Below are 17,298 nucleotides of genomic sequence, written 5' to 3' on the forward strand. Positions count from 1 at the left end.
TTTACAATTATATAAAAAAATATTAACAAGAAATAAAAGGAAAACAAGTGTCCGGCTAGGATTGTAAAGGTTGTAAAGGTTTGCATGTAGCCAACAATCGGAATTTAAATATTAGTATTTTGACATGACACCTACTTGTAATTAATTCAATTTTGTTTAGTCTGTAAGAAGACCATTGTTGCACTGAAAACGCATCCGTTATACGACTCTTTCCACATAAAGAATGACTTGCAGAAGTTTCGAGAAGTCATGATGAAAATATAAAAAGGGATTCTCAAAAGGCAAGGGGTCGATTCTATTGAGAAGTTTGGTCCGGAGTGGTGACGAAAGACGGTCCGGTTTCGTCCGTTGCATACACGATCCGGGGAAATTCGCTTGTTAGTGATAACTTTGTGAAAACTAGTCCTAACTAGGGATCCTACATTCAGAGATATGCGAAAGCGGCCATCTTGAGCCAATCGAGCATTGAGAACTGTCAAAATCTGAGCCAAATGAACATCGTTATTGTTGCAGATCGAAAGGTATTGCGATTTTGGTGAAATAGATTTTGTAGCAATTTCGAATTTGGATTGATTGTGCTGCGATTTTGTTGGAAACGATAGACGACGAGATTTATTGCTCTACTGAATATACGCGACGATATTACAGTACGATGCGTTCGAATTTTTATTTGCGACTGAATCTCTAATTCTACAGCAGGTAATTTATATAATCAAATGGAATGATAGGGACGAAGATTGATATCGATCGGCTTTCCGATCGAATGCTGCTAATGCTAAGAGCTGATAAGAAAGAAGAGTTGAGAGTGAGAGAATCAACACACTATCGTTTTCTAGCAGTTTGTGCTTCCACGGACTACGATACTACTTTAGATTTTGGATTCAACATGCCGGCCACCGTGAAAATGTTAATTTTAACGACTCCGGATTATTTCATAACCGGCGGGCAACACATGTCAAAGTCTATCCTTACTTGCTATCGAATTCACTAGTAAATATTTCTCTATAATTTTAATTTGATCACTTCGTTGGGTTCTCCTTCTGCTTTCAATGCGATTGTTGCGGCTTCGACGACAGGATTCGTTTTCGTTCGGTTATATTCGTATCAGGATCGTGTGTTTGTTTACGCCACCACGTGTTACTTCGGCGACATCTCGGGACTGAATGGGTCAAAGCCATGTGACTTCTCGGCTGACATGGTCGATCTTTCAGTTTTCTCCAGCTCACGGTAACCTGGATGCTGACAGGGTTTCTATTACTCGTCCGTCTCCTTCGTCGGCTGCGTCGTCCTCGCCTAGACTCCTCATTCTGTAATCAAACATAGACGGCTTTTTCAAACAGTAAATGAAGAAAATAAGAAACACTTAACTGGGACGGAGGCAACCGGTCTCCACGGGTCCGTTTCCGGACGATCCTTCGACGGCATCCTTCGAGCGACGATGTAACGAGCGATACTTCCTTCGAGCGACGACTTGGCAAGCTAGACATCCTTCGGTTGGCGGTTAAGCGAGCGAGGCTTCCTTCTAGGTTGATTTTGATTTCGATGGCGATACGAGGCAGTTGCTGAGCTAGCTTCCTCAGATCTATGCATTTCACCTAGCAAATTCACAAGTCTATCGGACATACCGTGAATGCATTGGATCAGATGCAGACCGTTGAGAAGCTGCCAACTGGAACCTCGGTGGGCGGGTTGATGCAAACGATGCCATCGCAGACGCAGGGAGACAAAACATTCCATTAGTTTTTTGAAATACAATTGAAACAAAACGACATACATGGACGGGAGGTCTTTCGACCCCCCGGTGGTGCGCAGTAGAAGACTGCGATTGGTGGAAGGATTTCAGTTTCCTTCAGGTGGGTCGACAGCACCGCCATCATCGAGTTGATTAGGCAACACACAGATTTTGGATATTCCTCGGCGGTATTCGCCGTCTTTCGTGCGCACATCGACGACTCGAATGCAATTGTCATCTCCATGAAGATCTTCGTGATCCGCCCTATTCTCCACTTCCAGTGGAGGAAGGTTCTCCTCCTTGACCAGAACCAAAGTTCCGACCTTTATGTTGTTACGCCGCTGAGTCCAACGCGTACGGGGTTGTAACCCGGACAAGTATTCGGACTGCCATTGGTTCCAAATTCTTCGGACGTACTCCTGAGTCTGTTGGTATCGGTCTAGTCGGTTTGTCGGGATGCTGTTTAGACTGGGCTCCGGTATAGCAGTAAGGGACCTATGCACCAAGAAATGCCCCGGTGTGAGCACCTCCAGATCATTTGGATCGGATGTTAGCTGTGTCAACGGACGAGAGTTTAGGCAGCTCTCGACTTGGGCTAAAACAGTCTGAAATTCGTCCTGGTAGAGGATCACATTGCCCACAGTTCTGCGTAGATGGCTCTTCATAGACTTTACTGCGGCTTCCCAGAGTCCTCCGAAATTCGGGGACCTGGGAGGTATGAATTTAAAAGTTATTCCGTCTTCCGAATAGCTGCGAGAAACTTGGTCCTGGTGTTGTTGCGACCGAAACAAGCGAGCTAGCTCTTTTAGCTCTCGCTTAGCACCTTGAAAGTTGAGGGCGTTGTCGCACTCGATCATTTCGGGTTTGCCCCGACGTGCCACGAATCGTTTGAGTGCCGCAATGAATGCATTGGTGGTCAAATCGGATACACATTCCAGATGCACTGCCTTTGTTACGAGGCAGACAAACACAGAGACATAGCACTTGATGGCAGTAGCACGGCGGGTTGGGCGATATGAAAATGGACCACAATATCCAATCCAAAATGAACAAAAGGGTGTAACACGTTCTACCGGTAGTTTTTCCATTAGCTGCTTTAAGACCTTGGGTTTGCACCGGAAGCATTTGCTACATGCGTGAACTATTCGACGAGAGAGAATCCGTATACGAAGCGGCCAAAACCGTTCCCGTACTACAGCTGCCAGAAGCTGCGGTCCGGCGTGTAGGAGTTTCCGGTGGTAGTGCACCATTATCATTTCCGTGAGACGATGCTTGTCCGGCAGGATTATAGGGTGGCGTTGGTCATACGGAACAGGGGCGTGACGTAACCGGCCACCTACACGGATCACACCATCTACGAGGATTGGGAACAGTGACTTGTCCATTTCGAGAGATCTCCGCCAAGTCTTGGGCGAAGTGTTCCTGTTGAGCGATTTTGACGAGTAGCAGCGTAGCATAATTGATTTCCGCGGTCGAGAGAAATCCAATGCGACGGTTTATTCTATCTTTGGCTCTTGAGTTGTAAGCAAATCTTTGTAGCCAAGCTACAGTTCGAACGAGTTTAGAGTACGTGGAATACAACAAAAATAACTCGTTTGGTACTTGTATTTGCATAGGAAGCGATACCGTTCGTTCTTCAAGCTCTTCGGCACTGAAGTTTCGGTTTGTCGGCCGCCCCAGTGGCGGCCAAAAGCGTGATGGTTGCGGTAACCAATCTGGTCCATGCCACCAGCCTGTGTAGTTTTGCAGCTGTTCTGGACACATTCCTCGGGAGGTTATGTCTGCCGGGTTTTCCGAGCCAGGAACATGCGACCACATGCCATCCGCCGTGATACGCTGGATTTCGGAACACCTGTTTGCGACAAACGTTTTCCAACGTGAGGGACTGGCTGTAATTTGGTAAAGCGTGATTTCCGAATCCGTCCAGAAGAAGTTCTGGGCCTTAAGTTTCAGACTGAACTCGACCTTCTCGAATAAGTGGCTTAATAGCAGGGCTCCACACAGTTCCAAACGTGGAAGACTGACGATTCCTGCTCTTTTGCTTTTGCCATTTGGTGCTATTTTTGATTTAGCGGTAAGCAGGTTGACATGGATGCTGCCTGTCGACGACACAGCACGGAGGTATATGCAGGCCGCGATGCATCGGAGAATCCATGGACTTCTAAACTCACAACTCCGGTAGTTGCAACGACCCATCGAGGGATTCTGAGGGCCGCCAGGTGCTGAAAGCTATCCCGAAGTTCCAGCCACTGATGTTGACGATTTTCGTTTAGCGGTTCCTTCCAATCACAGCCATCTCGCCATAGATCTTGGAGAAACAACTTTGCTTGTACCAGCACTGGCCCAGCTAGACCCAATGGATCAAACAGGCGGGCGATATCCGAAAGTACTATCTGCTTGGTCACTGGCAGCTGTGTGTTGTAATTTGGAACATTAAACTGCAACTCATCCGAAATAGTATCCCATTGTAATCCTAACGCCTTTATGGGAGCAGCAGCAGAGTCGAGTTCGAAAAGGGTGCGCTCATCTCTCAGGTGTGGTGGAATGACTGCTAAAACAGCCGCGCTGTTCGACGCCCATTTCCGCAGGGGTAGACCAGCGGAATTAGTCAGGTCGATTAGCTGTTGACAGAGCTCCTGACCTTCTTCGATGCTATCTGTTCCAGTAAGCATGTCATCCATATAAAAGTCACGCCCAAGAACCAATGCTGCCTTTGGATGACTACCGGACCCATCTTCAGCTAATTTCTGAAGACATTTAGTCGCGAGGTACGGAGCCGAAGATGTTCCGTACGTAACCGTTGTAAGTTGAAACGTTTGCAGCGGTTGGGTTGCGGAATCTCTCCATCGAATCCGTTGTAATTGATGATTACACTTCCTCACCCTGATTTGCCGGTACATTTTTTCAATGTCGGCGATGATTGCAAACTGCGGCATCCGGAATCTCAGAACGATAGACAACAAATCATCTTGGATGACAGGACCAACCAGAAGCGCGTCGTTGAGTGAGACACCGCTGTCGCTTGAGCATGACGCATCGAAAACCACACGTAATTTCGTGGTGATACTGTCAGGTCTGACGATGCAGTGGTGAGGCAGATAGTACAATGGAAGTGTATGGGTTTCCGCATCCGATATAGGCTGCATATGTCCGAGTTGCACGTACTCGTGTATGAAAGCAGTGTATGCTTCCTTTAGCGCAGGAGTAGCGTTCAACCGACGCTCAAACGAGTAGAAACGACGATCTGCAATATCTTTAGAACTCCCAAGCATGGAAATCACTGAAGACTTCGTCGGTAGAGCGACGATGAAACGACCAGACGGATCCCTTTCGACTGTTTTTCAAAAAACTTTTCACATTCATCCTCTTCTACAGAGTGAGTGCTAAACGTGCGACACGATTCAATTTCCCAGAACCGTGATAGTTGATCTTCAATCGTTGGGCTAGGTGCCACGTGTGCAAAATTCGATACCGAGGCAGAAGGTATCTTTGCTTGAACCTTCCCGGATACTACCCATCCTAAGGCAGTATTCTGCAACACAGGATCTCCGCCTCCATGCTTAATTTGACCATCTCGTAGAAGGTCGTAGAAAATGTCAACGCCGAGAATCAGATCGATTGTGCCAGGTTGATCGAATGTGGGATCTGCTAATACGACGTCTGACGGCCATCTCGATCGGCAAATATCAACAGCTTGATTTGGCAGTTCTAATGTCAACTTTGGAAGTACATGGAACTTCCAATTATCCTCGAAATCAGCACAGTGAGACTGAATGCGAATGATGGTTGTGTGTTTGGAAGAAGTAGACGAAAGGCCTACACCGCTGATTGGGACGAACTCCTTTGTGCTTCAGTTTTTGTACAATATTCTCCGAAACGAAATTGAGCTGCGATCCGGAATCCAACAATGCGCGGGCCCACAATGAGAAGCCAGATGAAGAGAATACTTTCACCAGAGCCGTCGACAAAAGAACAGTTGCAGGAACGATATGCTCGGCTTCGGTGACAGGTATCGAAAAGTGGCTGGTTTGTGGGGCAGGGACCGCGGAGGCTGGGGGTTGGCTTTCCGGTTGCAGAGGCTGTTTGCTCGATGAAGCAGACTGCTGACGGTTGGTCTGAGTGTACGAGAACGAAGTCTGTGGATCTGTTGGTTTGGTAGGTGGAATCGATTGGCTATTTGGGACGATGGGTCTTTGATGCAGCATTGTGTGGTGTCTTTGGTGACAAACACGACAAGTTCCACTCATACAGGCTTTGACGAGATGCGAAGGTGACAAACAGTTAATGCACAGAGCGTTTTTCTTAGTGGCTTCAAACCGTTGAACAGGAGTCATTTTTCGAAACACTTCGCATTGATAGGGTGAGTGGGCCAACTGTTTACAGAAGGGGCATGATTTCTGAGGGGTTACGGTTGCGTGAGCGACGTTCAGCTTAGTGGGATGTGAGGGGGAGCGGTGTGTGGATGAGCGAGAAGAATCGGTCGGTCGACCTTTGGACGCGTCAAGGGATTGCAGTACCAGACTATGATTGCGCAGGAAATTCACGAGATCGGTGTAACTAGGAACCAGTGTAGATTTCCGGTGGGTTTCCCAATGGCGGAGAGTTGCAGGATCCAAACGAGAACTCAGCATAAACACCAACAATGTACTCCAGTTGGCTGTTCGTTCTCCGTCTTCTCCAGCATTTTCAAATTGCGCTCGAACGTATCGATCAAGCGATTCAAAGACTCGTGACACTCTTTTTTGACAGGATCGGCCGTGAAAAGCGCTTCAACGTATGACTTTACGATCAGGTATTTATTTTCAAAGCGCTTCTCAAGAAGTTCCCACGCCACAGCATAATTATCGGAGGTCACTTCTATCACCTCAACTACGCGCTTCGCCTCCTTCGAGAGGGACGAAAGAAGGTAAGAAAATTTGTCCACGTCGCTAAGATGGGTATTTGACGCAATCAGCGACTGGAACGAGTCTCGAAAAGAAGGCCACTCCCTAATAGTGCCATCAAAAATGGGCAGTTTGATCTCCGGCAGCTTAACCCGAATTTGCTGCGCCGGAATAGGTACGACTCCTCTGGATGCGTTACCCTTAAGTTGAATTTTGGACAGAATGAATCCCTTAAGTCTCAAATAAGTGGACTCGAATGAGGCTCTTGCCTCTCTATTCGCTTGTTCAATTGATTGAGGTTCAACTGAAGCCCCTTTTTGCGATTGTTGTAGTGCGTCTGCCTCCAGCCTTTGCTTAAGATCATTTTGGAATTCATCTGAAACCTCTAGCTGCAACCTAGTATCTTTATAATCATCAAAAATCTCCTCGAGACGCTCTTTCCATCCCTCGAGCATGACACTGTCCCTTTCATCTTGGTACTCGTCAACCAGATGAGCCAGATTCCGCAAAGAATCCCGACAGAAACGTTCTCCCTTTGCCAACCTTCTTAAATTCGGGGCCATAGCGCGCACTAAAACAATCGCAGATGATGTGTGTATGCAGGTTTTTGCCAAGTTCCACCCAAAATGCCAAAATTCCGTGATTTGTATCCAATCAGATCATGCAAAATTCTCGAAAACTTCAGCGATACGGGAAATCTTTCAAAAGTGATTATTTCCTCGCGATCGGATTACATACAGCATGCAGTACTTACAATCGTCGATGATGTACCCAAGCCAACCCACGCGGTAATGCCCAAGCCACGTCTGCTCACTGTTGCTATAGAACGCCACCGACAAAGGTGATCGGAAACAATGCAGCAATAGACCAGCTTCACAATCGAGAGATGGCTTCGATGATTGCACACTATCAGCGACCGTTAGCACCAACAACTATGGTTTCGCAATAACTACACTGTACGCGGAGGTAATTGTTCGAGATACGTTCATTTATTCACAGTTCGCATATGCTTGATCTTTAGTTCTTATCACTTAATTCCACTTTGCCAATCCGAACCGACGTAGACAAAATCGCGAACACAATATCCAACAGCAAACAATCCGGTTCAAAGGACCATTTTTTATGTAGCAATTTCGAATTTGGATTGATTGTGCTGCGATTTTGTTGGAAACGATAGACGACGAGATTTATTGCTCTACTGAATATACGCGACGATATTACAGTACGATGCGTTCGAATTTTTATTTGCGACTGACTCTCTAATTCTACAGCAGGTAATTTATATAATCAAATGGAATGATAGGGACGAAGATTGATATCGATCGGCTTTCCGATCGAATGCTGCTAATGCTAAGAGCTGATAAGAAAGAAGAGTTGAGAGTGAGAGAATCAACACACTATCGTTTTCTAGCAGTTTGTGCTTCCACGGACTACGATACTACTTTAGATTTTGGATTCAACAGATTTTATGAAAAGTTTTATAAAATAAACAATTTGTTTTGCTTTCGTAAGTAAAAGTAATCTAGTTTATGCCTTCTATTGTGTTCATTCGTATTGCTCTTTAATTTTAGCAAAAATGCACTGCTAGAGGATAGACAAAATAATCAAAAAGTGTCTTCGAATGTAAAGTCATGTGCAAGCCTAAACATTATTCACTGCGGCAAGTGCTGGCAGCGTTTGTTTACGAAAGTAACAGCGTTGCTAAATCGTCTGGAAAAGTATTCGCACATCTCTTAATATAGGATCCCTAGTCCTAACCAGTACTGAGATTTTTATTTTCATTGATAGAGGTAACGCGATATTTACATTCTATTCTCTCCCGCTTTCAAAGAAAACATAAACAATGAAAGGAATTCTGCCAAATTTTCACTGCTTTTTATTTCATGAAAGCGCATCAAACTATTGTAAACAAACTGTTTCTTCTTCAATAATGTTGCATCTATCTCGAAAATCAAAAACAATACAATCATATTATCGACTAGTCATCGTTATTTGCACAAATCTTTTAAAACTATCCAGAAATTTAGATTTCAAAACAAAGCAACATTCCCATCATGACTGCTTGTGATGTGACAGGTGACCAGCAGACGGCTACATTTTCATTTGGTCTCTTGAAAATGAAAATGCAACTGTTTTCGCTTTCACATGACAGTCACGAAAACTACCAGTACTGGTCCTAACAAAAAACTATAAACAGCTAAAACGTCACGATCAGTTTTAAATAATTAAAATAAATAGTACGGATCAAAGTGTAGCAAACCACATGAACGGTTGGCAAGAGACACCATTTTGCAAAAGTTAGTGCCATCCGAGCCAAGCTTGCTTTGATCGGAACGTACGGAACAATTCGAGCGAGTGTGGAAAAAAAAAACTGCAGTGAAGTGTGGTCGAAAGTGGCAATGGTGTTACTACAGTGACGTTTTGTAAAGTCTGTACCTTGCCAGTTAATTATGGTGTCAGCTCGCTCGAATCCCGACCAGAACAGTGTGCACTACGGTACCACCCTCCGGACTCGCGAAACATTGGCCGTTCGTCACTTAGGCCTAACCGTCGAAATACACCCCCTTTATGCTGTGATAGCTTGGCGGTGAAGAAGAAGCCAGAAAAAACGATCCAGCGAAGAAACATCAGAAGCCTCAAAATAACATCGATCATCAGTAGCAGCAACGGCCGCAACGTATCGGTGAGCTCACCCTGTTACCCCCCCTCCCCACTCTTTAGTCTTTAAATAAAACAAAACAAATATTAATTTCATCAAAAATTGTATGGCCCTCCGAACCACAGCTGTCCGTTTAGTCTAAAGTCCAAAAATCTTGTTTTCCGATGTTTCCGTCCACCTTGTTATTGTCCTCCTTTCCACCACATAAAACTAAATAGAATTACAAAAGGAATTATCTCCAAAGACCAACACAGCAAGTAATTAAAACGACCCTGAGGACCAGGGAGAATAACAAAAGAGGCCTTGAGTACCCACCCCAGAAGCTGCCGTGGCTCTAGACCAGCAGCTTGGGGCTTTGCTGGTCCTCGTCCAGAATCTGAATTACACTCCCTGGGTCTCTAACGGTTTCATGTTCTCTGTGCGTTTACCTTCTTTCTTATTATTTCTTCCATTTTCCTTCTACCTTTTATATTGTTCTTATTTCCTTTCTCTTCTTCCCTATTTCTTCTATCTCATATTTAACCACTCTCTTCTTACTTCTCAATATCTCGCTTCACACTTCTTACTTTTCACATACCACATCTCACTTCTCGCTACTCACTTCTCATTTATCACTTTTCACTAATTATTTCAAACAAGTTTCAGTCCATTTGGCCGGACAGTTATACAAATCCTTTAACTGCGAGTAGAGAAAAATGATTAGTTTGATGTGAGGAGAGAGAATCCCGAAATATGAAGCGAGAAGTGAGGAATTAGATTTCTCACTTTTAATAAGAAACAAATCGTATGAGGAAGGAAGTGAATTGAAGAATGATACGGTACTTATCACTATAAATCATATTAATATCATATAAATGTTTGGTATTTCAAACACTTGTTCAAACGACCAGTTCAACTTTATTCGCATATTTGTTTCCGTTAGATATTGAATTCGTTTGAGATATTGATACTATCTAAAACCGATAGAACTTTTAGTTTTAGGGCGATTTAACGTCTGTGTCCGGGGCTTGAGTCATGTTCGGAATTTGACCCAAAACGGTAATAAGTGGGATGTGAGAAATGTGAAGAAATTTCAGCAGAAGTGGAGTCCTCGATAACAGAAGTTGGTATGAACTTTGTGTGCATAGCAGGTAAAACAGCAAAAATGTACAGTCAAACCTCCACCAGTCGATGTTCTACGACTCGATATCGACTCATGGAAGCAAATTGTTCGATGTTTTCTGGGTTACTATGATGGTCCGTTCAAACAGCTCGTCAAAGATTTCATATTCTACATCTCGATATTTCTATGAGTCAATGGTCCCTTCAATATTGACTCATGGAGGTTTGACTCCCAAGTAACATTCATACAGCTCTTTGGCATTCGATGTTATTCATTATGGTTTTATTATGGCAATAGGCTTGCTCTCCAGTTTTGATAAAACATTTACCACGCCTGAATTATGATCCATCTTTAAGCTATTTCCAAAACCTTTTGTGACAGTTTATTAATTCCGAATACTATGAACTTTTAAATAGGAATTTATTAGGGCAGTCCATGCTTTGATTAAACCTGCCTGGGAAATACCATTAAAACTCCTTGATGTTTGTTTCATTTGTCATGATAAAATACTTCTTAAAGTCGTTGTGTTACTATAAAAGTTACTTTCGGCTTTAAATCAGATCAATTGGCATTTGTGCTTGCTACATAAAGAGTCTTATAAAATACAAACTCTGCAGCTCTGAAAAAAAGTAAGTAAGAGCTGAATCCTTCATTATTGCACAAAAAATAGCTCTGAAACATCACCTTGCTTGCTTACTCATAATATGCATCCTAACCAATTTTCAGCTTTATGAATCAACTTGATGTCGAAATATTCATTTCCGAAATCACGAGGTGACAAACTTTGAAGAATACAAGATAGAGGAAAAACACGGCGCGTAGACCCGCTCCAGTCGCTATAAAAGTTTCACTTTTCCACTTTTCTAACAGTGGCACGCAAGCGTTTTTTATGTGTCCGACTGATAAAGCGCCGTCACCACTAGTTGAGTACTTCATGTTTTACTTACGTGTATCAAATGATCAATTTGAGTTCAATCCAAATTATATCCATGCCCTGTGTTTTTCTTTCGTTTGGTAAACATGAACTGTCAAATTCACTCTAAATATGGTCACCATATATGTCGAAAAATGACCATTCAGCATTTATAACAATCATTCGAGCCTTCATACATGCCATATCTAAACATTATGATTTTATTGTTAATTTCATCAAAGCAAAGCAATGTGAATAAATGGATGGCGAGAAATCATCTCGGATGCCATCGCCATATTTTTTTCACTACACATTAGGAGAGAATTTGAAACGAAAAATCTATTAGTACTGCATTACATTTATGATTTGAGATGATCTTTTATAAACAAATCAGCTGCAAATAATAAAACAATTAAATAATACGCAATTAACAGATAAGCTCAAAATTAACAACAATATGTTTTTCGAAAAATAATATTTAAAACGGGGTTTACTGGGAGCGCATCAGTTATATCTGAATTTCGCACTATATGACACAATAAATCTCATTTGGCACCAAAAATTGAAGCATCATACATCAAATCTGCTTTGGTTATTTTTCTCGATGATTAAAAATATTTCATTTCAATATTTGATTATGACATTCTATGGTTTCATGTACAATAAACTTTAATTTATTTTGTTGAGACTGGACGTATTTTATTATTTCATGTGAAAGTTTGCATAAAGCTAGATCTAGAGATTTCCGCAGGCATCGAGATTAAATGGCTTAGAAAAGGTTGCAAATGAGTCCAAATATCTTTTATAATGGTTTACAAATAGATTACGAAAGGTTTTTGATGCCGAATTCGTATTCATGTTTTGTCATATTGTGATCATGAAACCGGTCTTGCATTTACCCTTCAAAACCATTTCAAGAGTGGGCCAACTAGGCAGATACTACTCTCCAAGAGGTTTTGGTGTTAGCGATAAAGAATAAAATGCCTTGACTATGGTTTTATTGTTGTATGATTCAAATACTCTTGTAGTAAATCATAAATCTTAAAATGTTACTTGGCTGTATATGAAAAATACTTCAGGCATATCTTGAAAAGTGAAAAGCAAAAAGAGTAAAGTTAAAAGGGGAGTGTGAAAAGTGAGAAGTGAAAAAAGATAAGTGAGAAGTATGAAATAAAAAATGTGAAGTGAGAAATATGAACTGTAAAGGTAGCAGTAAGAAGTGAGAAGTGAGCGAAGAGTAGTGGGAAGTACGAAATAAGAAGTAAAAAACGAGAAATAGAAGAGGTAGATTAATAGTGGAAGGTGAGAAATGAGAACTGGGATATATGAAATGAAAGATGAGAAAGGAAAGGAATTTATTGAAATTAAAAATTAACATGTATTCCCCACTTCTTTTCCTCCCATCTCCAACCTCCCTTCTTCTTTCTTCATTATTTCTCTAACTTCTTTTTGTATACCTTTTCAGAAAAAATTCTGACATCTTTGTTCTTTTTTCTTCCTTTATCCTTATTCTTTTCCACTTCTTCTTTCTGCAATGCTCGATCTTTCTACTACTTTCTTCCTCCTACCTTCTTCTTTATTCCTTCTTTCTTTTCCATTATTTCTTCTTATTTCTTTCTTCTTCCTCCTTCCTTCTTCTGTCTTCCTTATTCCTGCTACCCAGTTCCTTCCTTGCTTCTTTTTTATTTTCTTCCTTCTTTCCTTTTTCTACATCCTTTCCTATTTCTCATTATTTCTTCCTTTCTCCATTTGCCTTCTTTCTTATTCTTTCTTCATTTTCCCTTCTTCCCTATTCCTTCTACAGTGACCGTTCGTTGATTGAGTTTTGTTTAGTGGGAGTTCGCTAATGAACCAATGCAAACGCTAACTTAACCTCACTTATTTTGACAGTTCACAAAGCTTGTTTACCAGATGTTAGAAAAAATCGATGAGAGGATAATTAAAATTCATATTTTTAGCTTAAAACTGCTGTGATCCGAATATTTCAGTGATATTCTTTGCATTCAGCATGAAATCAATCGCAAAGGACATCTACATGCGAATAATATGACGAAACAATTTTATCGGAAGCTTCGCCGGAGACTAAGTCCTGGTGAAAAAGCTCTGTGAACTGCCAACCTACGTCATCATGCACTGGTCTATTGATGCGGAACCCAATTTAATAGCAGCTAAACGTCAAAATATGAAGTATGTGAGGTGTTAAGGGTGGTGAGTAGTGAGATATGAGATACAGTGGACGTTCGCTAACAGGACTTCACCCCAACTATCGAATGCCGTTCGTTAATTGGGGCGTTTTGACTAGCGTCATTGTTGTTAGCTTTTTGTATTGAACAATGGAAAATTTTACGCACCAAGAGAAATCGATCCCGCCAAACACGGAATCAAACAAAACTTCGTTGACATTTTGATTCCGTGTTTGGTGGGATCGATTTCTTGTGGAGCGTGAAATTTTCTTTTATTTCAAAAAGTTAACAACATTGACGTTTGTCAAATTGCCCCAATAAACGAAAGGAATTCGATATTTGGGGTTAGGTCGAACGATCACTCACCGATACGAACGATATCTCACCACTCACCGCTCTTAACATCTCGCTGCACACTTTCCACCTATCACATTTCACTTCTTGTCACTCACTTTTGATTTCTTACTTTTAACCAATAACCTCAATTGAGTGTCGGGCCATTTGTCCGAGCAGTTACGAAATGTGAAGCGAGTAGTGAGGGATGAAGGATGAGACATTATTCACGTCTTATAAGAAACAGAACGCGAGAATAAGGAAGTGAATTGAAGAGTGATTAGTAGTAAGTGAGATGTGAGAAATATGAAGCAATAAGCGAGAAGTGAGAAGTGAGAAAGGAAAAGTGAGAAATTAAAAATAAAGTGAAATGATAATTGAGACGGGAAAAGTGTGAAGTGAAAAATGAGTAGTGAGATGAAAGAAATTAGGGATGTGTAAGGAGCTGTGAGAGGTGAAAAGTGAGAAGTGAGATGTTAGAATTTAAAATTGAAATTTTAAAATTATTCCTTATTTCTTTTTGTCCCATGTTCTATCGTCCTCCTCTCTTCATTTTTCCCTTTATTTGTTTCTTTTCTTCTATAACTGTTTTCTTATTTTTTCTTCGTCCTTCCTTCCCTTTTCTTCCTTCTTCATCTCTCTTTTCTTCTATCTTTCCTTCTCCATATTTTTCCCTTCTTCCTTCTTCCATCTTCCATCTTCCATATTTTTTCCTTCTTTTTTCTTCCTTCTTTCTTTTTACTCTTTCTTTCTTCATCCTTCTTCTTTCTACCTGATTCTTCCGTTCTTATTTGCTTTCATTTTATATCTCTACCACCCTTCCTCCTTCTCTCTTTTTTCTCATATCTCTCCACTCCCTTCTCAACTCTAATTATCACGCTTCACAATTCTTACCTATCACATCTCATGTCTCGCTTTTTACTTCTAATTTCTTACTTTTCATTAATTAATTTAAGCATTTTATTTCTCACTATTCTCCTGTTATTGCCTATATTTTACAAATCAGTGCCCACTTTTCATTTCTTTCTTCTCACTAGGAACACTTCGAGCATCTCATTTTCAACTTCTCAGTTCTCGCTTTTTATTATTCACATCAAGATCGAACATCTTTCTTCACACACTTGCAATAGAAACAAATTTCAACTAATCGGCCAAATGGGATTCGACTAAACGGCGTTCGGCAAAATAACCCCAAAACAAGTGAATTATTGACACGAAATGTTAGCTATTATTATGTATCTCAATATATGTAATTGAGTGTACTCACATTTCAGATTTATTCAATCAAAATCATATAGGTATTTACTGCTTCAGAACGAGCTACCAGAACACACTTTTGCTTTTCCCCATCAACATAGGAAGCCAATCTTATCTCACGTACCTCGATAAATGCTCGGACGCGCATTAGATAGCTTGGCAGGTTGAGGCAGACAAACACCGACGACACAATCAACAGCATTTTAGTAACCTTCATTTGGGAGTTGACCATACGACCAATACCTAAACGCCACGAAATAGAGAGATGAAAATAAAAGCGTCAAAGTGGTCTGGTTCCATTTTGGTGGAAAACCGTTAAAACATGTTTTATGTCCTTACCGGGTCTTTGCTTAAGAACATTGTTCCGTCCATTAGGATGGGGGCAGGTCCTCTGCATGCTAAGCTGTCTACGAATTTCAAAACTCGAGGGTTTGCTGTGCGCGGTGGCCGGAGACATGCGTGCAACGAAACGGGTGAATGATTGGATTAGATATCGCTTGGAAATGCAGGTCACGCACCGCAAAGGACATCAAGAAGCCAATAGTATTGCCCCCAATGACAGGGGCAGTCAAACTAACGCTACGTAATAAAGGAGGAAATTTAGCGTGGAAAATTGTAAAATCTAAATAAAACAAACAAAACAAAAACAGGAAATCCGGTGATCTTGATGGTTTGTAACTCAGTTCCAGTTATCTTTTTCAAACCACATATTGAGTAACAATTCACGTTTCAAACGATTGATATATTATGTTGATTATTCTCATCGCTATAAGCATACACGGGTAGAATCCATGATCCGAATAACAAAACATGATATGGCCTTGATTGGTATAAGAAATATTGGTAATAAGAAAATATTTCTTATAACAATCATGTTCATATCTCTTTTTGTTATCATATCACGATTTGTTTTTATTGATCATTTTTGTCTGCTCGGGTATTGTGGCGTATACTCTATAAGTGAGATTAAAAGAATATTCGCCATAATGAAATGAATATATCATTGTACTTAATTTGGCAAGTAATCAGAAGAATTTCTCTTATACTATTAACGATTTATATCATTACTATATTTGCAATTATGGTGTTTATTGAAGAAAAATCCTATTTTATTAGGAAACGTTTATATATTTATACTGAATTGCATCTAGCCGGGTCACGTCCATACTCACCGCCGTATCAGGGTCATGCTTCTGCGTAGGCCGGCCACTCGCCACACGGTGAACCCCGTGATGGAGTTCAGCACTAGGATGATGGTGAACGGCACTACAAACACGATAACTGTGTCGATATAATTGAATATGATCATCTGGGACTGCGGATGGAAGTTGGGAGGAAAATAATCACACGAAACGCATTAGTTTATTATTGAGGCGGGAGGTAACGTAATTAATAATGAGGTTATAAACGAGTCACCGGTGGATTATGGTTCGGTATTGCTTTAATTAGGATTTGATTGTCATCGACAATGGAAGAGCTCTTATTATGAAGAGCTTGTCATTTGTTTTCATTCAATGGGAAATTAAATAATATTTTACAACAGGTACTTAAATCGTTATGCTAAATGTTTAATTCCGTGCCTGTGTTACATAATCAAAGATTCTTTTATTTATTTATTCAGCTAATAGTGGTAGACTATTTCTTGTAATCGGTCACGACCTATGTTATTCAATTCCTTTCTAGCACAGAAAATGCATGTAAACTTTGCATTGTAATAAAAGGTATACTGTCGTAATATGGAAAAATGACGTATACGCCATTTTCCGAAAAGGTGGTAACGAGTAGTACTCATCCAGTCCTTTTACATACAAATTAAAAATATATATGCTGTAATTTGACGCTTACGTCATTTTTTTTTTCAAATTAAGGCACTATAGGATAAAAATAAAACGATCCTTTGACAAGAGGCGCAAGTACCATCCACAAAGTACACTACACACTTAAAATAAATCGCAGATTTCTGTAAAATTTCACCGAAATCTCAACAGCAGAACTGTTCGGTAAAAATTTTACAGTTTTTTGGTGGTTTTGATAGTTGAACAATGGAAAATACCGCAGAAAATCGGTGAAATAATTACCGAACAAATCTGCTGTTGAGATTTCGGTGAATTGAAGCAAAATTCACCGAAATCTGTGAAATGATTTAAGTGTGTACGTTAAGTTAATACACAAATCGTAGCAATTTGGCCAAGGGTAGGTAAAAATACCAATTACTAAATACCCAAAAAAAAACAAA

General features: G+C 40.9%; 1 protein-coding gene across 1 annotated transcript in view; it reads right to left on the minus strand.

Annotated features, from left to right (window-relative positions):
* The window catches only part of LOC134215237 (growth hormone secretagogue receptor type 1), a 58,199-nt gene that overhangs the window by 25,270 nt on the left and 15,631 nt on the right, over positions 1–17,298 (minus strand). Inside the window, exons 2-4 of the mRNA XM_062694459.1 lie at positions 16,235–16,377; positions 15,402–15,496; positions 15,187–15,305 (exon numbers count right to left, since the gene is read on the minus strand). Of these exons, the coding sequence (XP_062550443.1) occupies positions 15,187–15,305; positions 15,402–15,496; positions 16,235–16,377 (357 nt within the window). The remainder of the gene's footprint in view (positions 1–15,186; positions 15,306–15,401; positions 15,497–16,234; positions 16,378–17,298) is intronic.

This window comes from Armigeres subalbatus, chromosome 2 (genome assembly GCF_024139115.2).
Source record: "Armigeres subalbatus isolate Guangzhou_Male chromosome 2, GZ_Asu_2, whole genome shotgun sequence".
Classification (NCBI taxonomy): Eukaryota; Metazoa; Arthropoda; class Insecta; order Diptera; family Culicidae; genus Armigeres; species Armigeres subalbatus.